This window comes from Terrapene carolina, unplaced genomic scaffold (assembly GCF_002925995.2).
Source record: "Terrapene carolina triunguis isolate 2854851 unplaced genomic scaffold, T_m_triunguis-2.0 Scaffold95, whole genome shotgun sequence".
Lineage (NCBI taxonomy): Eukaryota > Metazoa > Chordata > Testudines > Emydidae > Terrapene > Terrapene triunguis.
In genome coordinates this window covers 37,406,171-37,418,436 of record NW_020664446.1, presented here as the reverse complement: position 1 = coordinate 37,418,436, position 12,266 = coordinate 37,406,171, and the positions used below count along the sequence as shown (strand labels likewise).

At 40.3% G+C, this 12,266-nt stretch overlaps 1 protein-coding gene across 1 annotated transcript in view; it reads left to right on the top strand.

The window, feature by feature from the left end:
• PCDH15 (protocadherin related 15) overlaps positions 1-12,266 on the top strand; it is an 812,634-nt gene that overhangs the window by 185,094 nt on the left and 615,274 nt on the right. The window contains exon 3 of the mRNA XM_026651074.1: positions 3,913-3,978. Within this exon, the coding sequence (XP_026506859.1) occupies positions 3,913-3,978 (66 nt within the window). The remainder of the gene's footprint in view (positions 1-3,912; positions 3,979-12,266) is intronic.

The window sequence follows — 12,266 nt, the reverse complement described above, 5'->3', positions numbered from 1 at the left end:
GATAAACAAAATAGATCTGCAGCAAGGGTCCTTCCTTTCAAAAGAGCTAAACTTTAAAAAATTAAGGGAATTACTTAGGGAAGTGGACTGGACTGAAGAAATCAAGGATCTAATCAAGGAGGCTTGGAATTACTTTAAGTCAAAGTTGCAGAAGCTCTCTGAACCGTGCATTCCCAGGAAGGGGAAAAAAATTATTGGGAAGGGTTGCAGACCAAACTGGGTGAACAAGCATCTCAAACAGGTGACTAAGAGAAAGCAGAAAGCCTGCAAGGAATGGGAGATATCAGCAAGGAAAGGTACCTCATGGAGGTCAGAAAGTGTAAGGATAAAGTTAAAACTGTCAAAATCCAAGCAGAGTTGGACCTTGCAAAGGGAATGAAAACAAATAGTAAAAGGTTCTGTAGCCATATAAATAAAAAGAAAACAAGGAGAGAAGTGGGACCGTTAAGAACTGAGGATGGAGTAGAGATTAAAGATATGGCCCAACAACGAAACAAATACTTTGCCTCAGTTTTTAATGAGGCTAATAAAGAGCTTGGATGTAGTAGTTGGATGGCTAATGGCAACAAGAGGATATGGAGGTAGAAATGACCACATCCAAGGTGGATGTCAAACTCAAACATCTTAATGGAACTAAATCAGGGGAGCTGGATAATCTCCATCCAAGAATATTAAAGGAACTGGCAGATGAAATTCCAAGTCCAATAGCAAGGATTTTTGATGAATCAGTAAACTCGGGGGTTATACCCTATTGACTGGAGAATTGCTAATATAGTTCCTATTTTTAAAGAGAGAAAAAAAGTGATCCAAGAAACTATAAGCCTGTTTGACTTCAATTATATGCACGGTCTCAAATTTTGAAAGAGACAGTAGTTAAGGTGCATGGTAATTGGGATAAAATACAACATGCTTTTACAAAGGGTAAATTGTGCCAAACCAACCTGATCTTCTTTGAGAAGAAACTGATTTTTTAGCAAAGGAAATGTAGTAGATCTAATCTACCAGGATTTCAGTAAGGCATTTGATACAGTTCCACATGGGAAACTATGAGTTAAATTGGAGAAGATGGGGATTAATATGAGAATTGAAAGGTGGCTAAGGAACTGGTTAAAGGGGAGACTACAACAGGTCATACTGAAAGGTAAACTGTCCGGCTGGAGGGAGGTTACTAGTGGAGCTCCTCAGGGAACTTGGGACAGATCTTATTTAACATTTTTATTACTGACCTTGGTACAAAAATTGAAAGTATGCTAACAAAATTTATAGATGACACAAAGTTGGGAGGTATAGCCAATATGGAGGAGAACTGGAATATCATAACATTTAAATTAAGCGCCAATGTGGACACAAAAACAAATGGATATAAACTGGCCATCAATAAGTTTAGACTTGAAATTAGGCAAAGGTTTCTAACCATCAGAGGAGTGGAGTTTTGGACCAGCCTTCCAAGGGGAACAGAGAGGGCAAAACACCTAACTGTCTTCAAGACTGAGGTTGATAAGTTTATGGAGGTGCTGGAATGATGAGACTGCCTACAATGGCACATGGCCCATCAGCAACTGCCAGTAGCAAAAATCCCCAGTGGGTGGAGACGGGACACTGGATGGGGTGGGCTCTGAGTTACCTGGGAAAAAATTCTCTGTAGTATCTGCCTGGTGGGTCTTGCCCCCATTCTCAGGGTCTAACTGATTGCCATATTTGGGGTCAGAAAGGAATTTCCCCTCGGGTCAGATTGGCAGAGACCCAGGGGAGTTTTTCGCCTTCCTTGGCAATATGGGTCATGGGTCACTGGCAGATTTAAACTAGAGTAAATGATTAATTCTCTGTAACTTGACATCTTTAAACAATGATTTGAGGACTTCAGTAACTTAGCCAGAGGTTAGGGGTCTATTTCAGGAGTGGGTGGGTGAAGTTCCATGGGCTGCGATGTGCAGGAGGTCAGACTAGATGATTGTGGTAATCCCTACTGACCTTAAAGTCTGAGTCTATGAGAACCTGGAATGAGTCACCGAGTAGTTGCATTGGGGGTAGCAAAAGTAAAATCCCTACTGTAAATTGGAAAAAGGCATTTATATCACTGTGTTTTCTGTCACTGACTCTGACTAGGATTAGAGCACTTGATGGTTAGAAACACCTGAGTTCTGTGTGCTCTCTGGACTCCACCTCTGCTATCACCACCAGTGGAGGAATACAGGTCCTAATTTTCCTATATGTAGATGCAGCCTTAAAAAGTCCTCTCTGTGGCCTGGGGCAAGTTGCTTAGGCTCAGATTTTTAAATGTGTTGTGGTAGCCATGTTGGTCCCAGGATATATGAGAAACAAGGTGAGCGAGGTTTTTTTATTTGACCAACTTCTGTTGGTGAAAGAGAGATGATTTTGAGCTTTCCTGAAGAAGACCTCTGTGGAGCTCGAAAGCTTGTCTCTCTCAGATATTTAAAGGTATTGCTTTGCTCAGTGTTGCAAGGCCTTAGTGACATAGACAGGTAAGTCCCATTTTCAAAAGTAACTTACGTATTTAGGCACCTAAGTCTCATTGACTTTCAATGAGTCTTAGGTTCGTAGGAGACTAAATTACTTTTGAAATGGCATTAAAGGCATGTCTATATAGAGATTTAGTGTGCAGCAAGCTGGGGTGTAAACCTACAGTGCACCAGTCTGCTGCACACTACAGAACTTCTAGTGCATGGCTGCAGTGTCCACATGACCACTTAGTGCATGGCAGGGTAGAGCATGGTAGATTTACACACCGCTTGCTGCACACTGACTCTCCATATAGCCAAGTCCTTAGCCATCTAAGTCATTTAGACATTGCAATGTTTAGCAGAGTTATACCTAAATATCTTTAAAAATCTATGAAATGGGAACAGTAAGATTTACCAATTTGCCTACCCATTTCAGCGGTATTGTGAGACTCTTTGAAGGTGAAAAGTGCTTAGTATTGTAAACTAACAGCATTTCTCCAATGTATGGTTTAAAGGAGTAAACAAGATTTTTCTCCTGTTTAGTCTATATAGCTCAGCTGCTTCTAATACACACATCAATTTTTGTATACATGCCCTTATCTGTTAATGTAATAGACTACACATTTGTATTTAGTAGCTCTCAGCGTACTGCTTTGTATGTCTTAAAATCTATCTTTAAACAACTACAACAAAATCTTACTTATTTTCTTTCATTATTCTGCTCTGCTTCCATTGATGACTCTAAACTTTTGACTCCAGACTGGCAATATGAGGGTAAGATGGCAAAATGTAACTTCCTGAACATTGCTTGTCTGTTTTTTTGTTTTTATTCTCTTTAGAACATTATTAAAATTCTGTTCACTCTCTTTAATTAGATCCTTTTGTTGCAACTAAATCATATTTGTTTCTGTTGTGAAACTTTAATTACAATGTATCCCTTTTAATCATTCCTTCATGTTCTTTGGGTTAAATTACCATTACATTATTTTTGTCCTGAAGGACTTCTGCTTCACAGTGGTCCCTACTGGTATATTTAGAGAAACATGAATATAGGTTTATGGTGTAGCAAGTGAATTGTATTGTGTTGTGATGTGACAAAGACTTGGTGTGTGTATTCATAACATTAAAAGTAAAAGTGTCATAACAAATAGAAACTATTTCAACAATTCATAATGAGAGCAGGTTGTGAAATTTTCATTTTCATGATGGGCCAGATCCTGAGGTTCTAATTCAATGCTTTCTCAGGAAAACTTCCATTTACTTCAATTAGAATTTGAATAAAGGTTAAATAAAAGCCTTGAGTTTGGGCCCTTTATACCAGTAATTAGCTAACAATTATCCTGGCCTTATCTTGCTTCAGTGACCATTATCTCAGCATGATTGTTTTATAGAATACAATATAGAGACCTTACTGTGGAGTCAGAAATAACTTCTGTTTTCATGTTTATAGACTGCAAGTTGGCCAGGGCAGGTCCTCCAGCCACAATAGTTCCTATTGATGAAGAAAGCCGAAATGGTGAGTGTGCTGCTTTTTTCTAAAAGATAATTATCTGTTTTACTCTTGGATCTATAGTGATCACTGTTAAGAAATCAACACTGGTGGAATATAGCTATTTGCTAATCTGTTCCTTGTTGTTTAATCAAATTTACAAATAAATAACCCGCCAGTTTGTTCTGCTAGATTAAAGAGTTAAATGTAGCAATCCTAAATGCCCATGATCTTCGACTTATTGTGTTAGTACTGATTTTTTTCATTATCAAAATAAATGAGAGAGAATGCTTGATATACCGTATATACTCGTTCATAAGCCAAATTTTTTTTAGTAAAAAAGGGAAGCGCCAGAGAATGGGGTCGGCTTATGAACGGATATAGAGAGGGGGAGGTGGGACACAGCCCCTCCCCCCAACAGAGGGAGCAAGGAGAGGCAGCACAGCCAGCAGAGCCAGAAGGGAAGAGGCGGGGCCAGAGTCTCTCATCTTCTGGCCACGCTGCTCTCCCCACAGCCTCCGAAGCAGCTGCAGCTCTTGGGCTGGCAGGCGGCAGCTGTGCCGCTCGGCCCCGCCCCCCAGAGCAGGCTGTGGATGCGCTGCCCGGCCTGCTGGAGCAGCTCCAGCCAGGCCAGAGACATTCTCCCCTGGCTCTCCCCAGATAAGGTGGGAAGGGATGGGATGGGGAGAGTGTGGGGGTCCTGGGCTAAGGGTGGGGTAATGTGGGGGGTGGTCACAGGGGTTACTCCCCTGACCCCCAGCTTCTCCCACCAAAAAACATTTCCCCACCAGTTGCTGTCCTGGCCCATCAGGGTAAGCAGCTGGCGCACCGGGACACTTTGTTTACTTAGGTTTACCTCCGTGCCTGCGGATGCTCGAGGTAAACAAACCATTTTGGCCTACCAGCGGCTTATCCTGATGGCCCAGGAGCCAAAGTTTGCTGACCCCTGAATTATAGGGTCAGCTTATGAATGGGTCATAAAAAAATTCCATTTTTTTTCTTATCCATCTTGTGGGGGTCAGCTTATAAACCAACTGGCTTATGATCGAGTATATACGGTAATATATAGTACAATAATTCAAAATTCTTTTCAGTTATCAACTTCTTTCCCTCAAGCAAAATAATTGAGGGTTTAATTGACAGTACAAAAACCGTAAGTGGGCCTTCAACTGGATAGGTGTAATTGTGCTCGCTATTCTTTTTATTCTCCAGTATGGTAATTATTTGGATTACACTGTATAGGTCAGTTTCAAAAAATAACAACTTTGACATATAATATGATGAAACAATGAGTATTATATTTTAAAACTGCAGTAAGCAAAGAGGAAGTATGATGAGAGGTAAAATTTTCAAGATGCCTGAGTGACTTAGGAACCACTATTCATTGACTTTGCAAATGGAACTTAGGTTCCTTGGGCACTTGAAAATTTTATCTGAGCTCAGAGTTGTATGCACTTTCTAAACATCTTGGCCAAGATTTTCAAAAGTGAATGGTTATTTTGATTGCTTAAGCTTCTGACTTCTCAGGTTGAGATACCTTACTCTGGCCTGATTTTCAGAGTGTTGAGCACCCAAATTTACTAGTCAGTCTTAAAAATCTCTAGAGCACATTGAGCTGTATTTAAAAACAGAACTGAATGGCATTTGAAAACCATTGAAGCCCTTTTCTCCCTTTAACAATTTTAATGGATGTTCTGAATAATTCTGTGGTGGTTAGGGAAAGAATCCAGTTGTGCTTCCTGTGCAATTTGATAGGAGTAATAGCATTGTTATCTTTTGAGATGCCCACTCCTGAATTCAGTGGAACAATGACAGTGATTTCTAAACATTGCTTTGTTTTCCTCTTCCATGTTGTTTGTTGTATTACCTTATGCATCTGTCAGAACCAATGGTGCTGCATGCTAATGCTCATGAAATTTTGTAAAAGAAAAAAATAGTCTGCCTTCACTTTATTGTTCAAAATCCCTCCTGGCTGAGCCATAGGATTATCCAGCTGTTGACTATTTAATGTCTGTATTCAATTTATGCAACAGAACATGTGAGAAATGCACACTTGAGCAGTAAGTAATAAGAGTTATACTAGGTATACACAGTGTGCGTCACTTGTGGTATCTAAGAAGTTGTTGCTTTCAGCTTTTGGTTTTGCAGATTTGTTAGGCAAAGAGTTGCAGATAGTCGAGGACACTGTGTGATTTATATTTTTTGGTGTATAGGAGAAGAATGTAGTGCAATACAATGCAATACAAAACCAAGGGTACTTACTATTGGACCACCTTTGCTCCGCCTTGCTTGCCTACCTGGAAACTGTTTCTGTGAGCTCACAGCATCGGAGCGAAGTACTGTTTAGAATGGTAGAAACTTATGTGCCTCCAGGACTATGCAAATTCTTCTGCTGGTATAGCTGCCGGTTTAATGTCCTTTTGCACTGAGAAAATGAAGATCTATTACTGCTAATATTCTATGGATTAAAATAGCTCCCATATCCCATACTGCTAATATTTATTGTATATAATGTGAAATGTTGTTAAAGGCTCTATGAGAATGGATTTTAACAGTTGGTTATTTTTCATTATCCATGTGTTAACTTTCTTGGGGTCACATCCACTGAAGCTCTGAAAGACTGATCTGAGGAAAATTGCAGTAGTAATTGTATCTAGATATACAGTAGGAGCAACAGCTGCAATTCTAGCAGCAATTTCTGTGAGTGGAGCCTGGAGACTCAAAGAAATTATAGTATGCCTTTTTTCCTTGCATTTTGAACACCCGCAAAAATAACTAACCAATACAATATTACAGGTCTGTCGCATCTTAGGCGCATTTAACATGTGCGATTTCAGCTTTACGCGGTTGGCAAAAACAAAAACAAAACCCCCAAAAAGAGAAAAATAACAATTTAAATACTGTTTCTGTAGTGCGGGCGATTCCGCCCACCATTACACTCAATGTAATTTTGACTATACGCGATTTTCGCTTTAGGCGGTGACTGCGGAACGTAACCCGGCGTAAGATGAGACAGACCTGTAGTATTTTTTCAGTAGATAGCATTATCATATTTCCATCATTCAAAACAAAACTATAAATTGATTTATTTACTTTTTATTTCATAGTATTTATGCAAAATTAACTTAATGATATATCTTAACATTCTTATGTAGGCAGAAGATTGAAACTGAAATATAGATGTGTACGATCTTCTGTTACACCTAAGAATACTTAAATATTCCGAAGCACATAGTACCTCTTTTAGATTTTGTTCCTTCTACTTATACTAAAAAGCAATAATTTGGTACAATTGTTTTTTTGCTGAGTGGGGTTCAGCTGGGTCTGCTTCCTTGCTGGTAACTCCCCGTCCTTCCCATCTCAGGGCTAGGCAAAGGGGAATCTGGGATGGGTAGGGGGACCTGGGCCCTTCTGCTCTACCAGGTCCTGGCCCAGGGTCCAGCAAGTGTGATAGCACATCTCACCTCCTGCTCACCTTCCTCTGATCCACTTCTGACCGTACCTGCTCCCTCAGTTTGTGGCTTGGTTGTTGTTGGGTTACAGTCCTTTGCTTTGAACTGCAAAGTCTTGGGGCTGATGCAGGTGACCCTCTGGTGCCTTTGCACGTGATTCTCCCTACCTCTTGAGTAATTTCTAAAAGGTTTCTGTGTGTGGGGTAGGGGGGGGAAGAGCCACAGCTGGACCTCTTCAGTAAGAGCTTCTTCTCCTACTGTTGCAGGGCAGCCCTCCTCCAGGAAATGGCTTCTCTCCTCCCTTTCCCACCTTGCCTGGGTTGCTGAAGCTTTCTCTATATTAGTCCTTTCCCCAGGCATCTTCGGCAGGCCTGAGAGGTGGAACCTTCGTGGCCCAGTATTGCTCCAGCCCTTCCCATGCCCTCTGTGTTACTGTGGGGTGTGTAAACCACATCACAGTATCCAATACCTTTTAGTGCCCATATGAATAAGGGTAACAATTCTTACTGTAATAGCAATATACTTGCCATTTTATCTTAAAATTGACATTGTTCAGTAGTTTAATATGCTATGGAAACTGCAAATATGATACTGAATCTTTGATAATGGAAGGCATTTGGACTATATGCAATTTTCTAAGATGCAGAGTTGTACACATACATTTCCAAGGGCAAATTTATACTGTGCATTTCAAATTATTCACCAAGGAAAATCAATGCTCTTATAAGTGCATTGTATTTATGTTACCATACGTTCTTTTAAGATACATTTAATACCTGTTTTTTATTGTATTACTTACTTTTAAAAAAAATTGTTTTTAGCTTGTGAAATGCCAAGTTGTAAAAAAAAAAAAAAAAAAAAAACCACCTTTATAAGCACAGTACTGTTTTGTACACTATATTTCCACATTTATGTAAACATTATAGGGCTTCTGACATGCTAGTAAAACTGCTGAAGTCACATGAACTGCACTGGTGTAAATCTGGTGTGAGAATGCAGTACCTGCAACCTCAAAGGTGTGTGTGGGTATGAGCTTTCCCTGTCTGGGAAGAAAGGGGTCATGGATCCTTTAAGGATTCTCCTCCTGCAAGAGTTGGGAGGGGTGGGCATGACCTAAGCTGGGGGCTGGCTGGAAGGGCTCAGGTGACTCACTGGTTCCCAGCAGACTGAGGTATATATGCCCTGTCTTGCCTGATGGAACCCTCTCTCAGTCCTGGATCAGCAGCTTTCACCCCCGACCCGCACCCCTGGGATTAATTTCTCTCTCTGCCAGCTTAATTAAGACAGAGTGGTTTTTTTTTCCTTTCCCCCAGCAGCTCCAAGACCTGACTTGGTAGGTCAGCAAGTAGCTTTCAAGTTGTCACAACTTAGCATGTATCAGGTATCCAGTACTGGTACTCTTTCTGTAAGGGGTTCAGTTCCCTGACATACTGAAGCTGGAAGTGGACTTAAGGGAAGGCATCCCTTAAAGAAGCTGTGGAAGAGGGTCGGGGCTCCTAACATCTAATACAATAAGGAGCCAACTACCTTTTCCCAGCTCCTTAATTCTCACATGAGGGGCGGGTGTAAGGGTTCAGCAATGGGATGAGATCTAGTGTGGATGGATGGGGTCTTAGAGGATGCTTAGTGGTAAAGGCCAGAAAAAGAAGTGAGCTTTTAGGAGTAACTTGGAAGACAGCAAGGAGACATGGCTCACTGAATCAAGGAGTGAATTCCAGGTAGAGGTTTGCAAGGAAAAAGGCACACATGTAAGTGACAGGAGGCAAGAGCATGGTAAGGTGTGAAGCATTGGGAGAACATACAAAAGACCAATCCTGGAATGAATGAATCCTTCTCCTCCTCCTCTTCATAAGTTAGAAAGTCATCATTTCCCAGGCACTAATGTCTGTAGCATCTAGCCATTATTTCATATATTAAAACATACACCAATTGTCTTAGGTGATTAGGTGTCAGGTTTTTTTACAATTGTTTACAACTTCCTGTGTGCGCCTTTTGGAGAAATTTGGTTGTTTTGGATGGGTGTCTCAAATGAGCAGAACCCAAATTCACAGAACTGCCTTTTTAATGGCACAGAGGCCATCCAGCTCATATTACCCTCCCACACTGGGAGTGCACATGAGAGTTATTACAATCCTACATAGGTATTTAGGAGAGGGATTGGTCCAGGGTAAGGAACTGTAGAGAGTAGAAAATAAGACACGGCATATACCTAATAAAGTCTCTTATCTTCTCTTAAGCTGCTCTGCAATTGTGCATTATGGCAAACTAGTTTTTGGGGCATCCTATGTAGCACCCCTGCCTCAGGACCAGTGTTCACAGCGTTTTGCAATTTGTGTGACTTAAAGGGCTGTGGATACACTTTACTTAAGTTTTATTTGAGCAACAAAAAGGAAAGGAAAATAATTTTACAGGTAGTTAAATGGGACCTTTAAAGCCTCCTTCAAAATCCTGAGGTCATGGACGGTTGTTATTGAAGTTACTTGGGTTTATTTATTGTAATCCTAAATAGGCTTTGAGCAATAATGATATTTGGTATGGTAATAGATGCAAACTACATAGGGTAATTTTAAATCTAATCTATATATATTTAACAAGTTGTAGTATAATGTAGCTTTTCAGAATCCCGTTAATGATGTTGGGAATGCAAACCTTTAAAACATACTAAAATGGAACTGAATTAAAAACTCGGGATTTGTGTGCCCTAATAACCCAGTAAAATGTGCATATATAGATTTAACTTTCACACAATGAACAAACTTATCAACTCATAGAAGTAATTAACTAACTAGAAACATTTGCAAGTAGCAAAACATGTTTTTTTATCATGCTGAATGTTGCTTCTTCAGTAGAGGAAGTAACATACTGTACAACATTGGGTCATCTCCAAATCAATTAATGTCTGGAAAACAGCAAAACTGTTCCAAATCACTAATGTCCAAAGCAAAATATGTATTCCTTGGTTTCACTTTAAGCCACATTACTGCCCATTGGTCTATTAAATATCTGGCAAGTGATCAGCCTATATATTATACATTTCATAATTGCTTACTATTAGGCGGTATCTTTATATAATGTAGTTCAGGGGTCGGCAACCTTTCAGACGTGGTGTGCCGAGTCTTCATTTATTCACTCTAATTTAAGGTTTTGCGTGCCAGTAATACATTTTAACGTTTTTAGAAGGTCTCTTTCTATAAGTCTATAATATATAACTAAACTATTGTTGTATGTAAAGTAAATAAGGTTTTTAAAATGTTTAAGAAACTTCATTTAAAATTAAACTAAAATGCAGAGCCCCTCCCAGACCAGGCCAGGACCCGAGCAGTGTGAGTGCCACTGAAAATCAGCTTGCGTGCTGCCTTCGGCACGAGTGCCATAGGTTGCCTACCCCTGATGTAATTGAATTGCAGCTCGAATAAATAACCCCATTAACCTGTAAGATTGGTTTTAAAATACAGTGCTATAAGAAAATGCAGTCATTTGGTAATAGCCGACTGTTTTCTTTTCAAGAAAACTGTGAATGTTTGGTGCATAATGTATATTTAACTCTGACACTATAACTTCATGGCTAACATGATTTGCTTAGATTGTTGCTCAATATCTTTATCCACTGACAAGTTTAGTTATTCAGTCCTTTATTTTCTACTTTGAAGTAGCTTGTCAAACAAACCTTAGAAATGATCCAAAAAAAGACACCTATGCAATATTTTTCAGGCTTTTTTTCTTCAGTGAAGAATTGCTCATGTGAAAAATAAGACCTCAAAGTCTCACTGGCAATAGACAGACAAATATAAATAAGCGAGCTGATAAAGCATAACAAGAACTGTTCAATTTTAATGCAACTCTGGGGAAGTTTGTCAACAATCCTGGAAACTGTCAGCGTTAGATTTTAAATTGGTGAATGGGCTTCTTTAATAATAATAATAAAAAAAAGGTTTTGATACCTAATGCTGTTGTTAATATTACTGACAACACCATTAATGACAGGAAATTTAGCCTCTAGGAGATCTACTAATTTTTATAGTTCAGTGAAACTATTAATAACCATTTTCTTTAGTTATATGTGTAAGATGTTACCACTCAACTTGTGAGACTATTTATATCTTAACAAGCAGCAGCATGTATACTGAAAGTTGCCACAGAATTTCAGTTGGAGAATACTTTTTTAAAACACATTTTTCAACAAGCTGAAATTTCCTGGAAAAATCTCTCTGAACTTGCCCTGCATAGGATTGACTATATTATTACCATATGTGAAAAAAGTAGCCTGCTTGGATTACTGTAGTGTAATTGAAGCACCCACAATTTGTTGTGGTTTCAAAGTACTTAATGGGCACATCAAAGATTTGCCTACATTTTAATCTTTCAGCAGTGAAATGCAAGTAAATATATATTAATACAAAGTAACTAAGAAGAAAGGTATGTAGGTAGGGTTACCATATTTGAACTTTCAAAAAAGAGGACACTCCGGGGGGGGGGGAGTAGCCCCGCCCCCTAGCCATTCCCTCCCAATTCCCGCCCCCCTGACTGCCCCCCACAGAACCCCCAACCCATCCAACCCTCCCTGCTCCTTGTCCCCTGATCGCCCCTTCCCGGGACCCCTGCCCCTAATCACCCCCCGGGACCCCACCCCTTATCTAAGCCTCCCTTATCTTTGTCCCCAACTGCCCCCTCCTGAGACCCCCCCACCCTACCTGTCCCCTGACTGTTCTGACTCCTATCCACACCCCTGCCCCCGCCAGATCCCCGGGACTCCCACGCCTATCCAACCGCTGCTTGTTCCCTGACTGCCTCCCCCGAGCCCCCAACCCATCTAACCCTCCCTGTCCCCTGACTGCCCCAATCCCTCTCCACACCCCTGCCCCC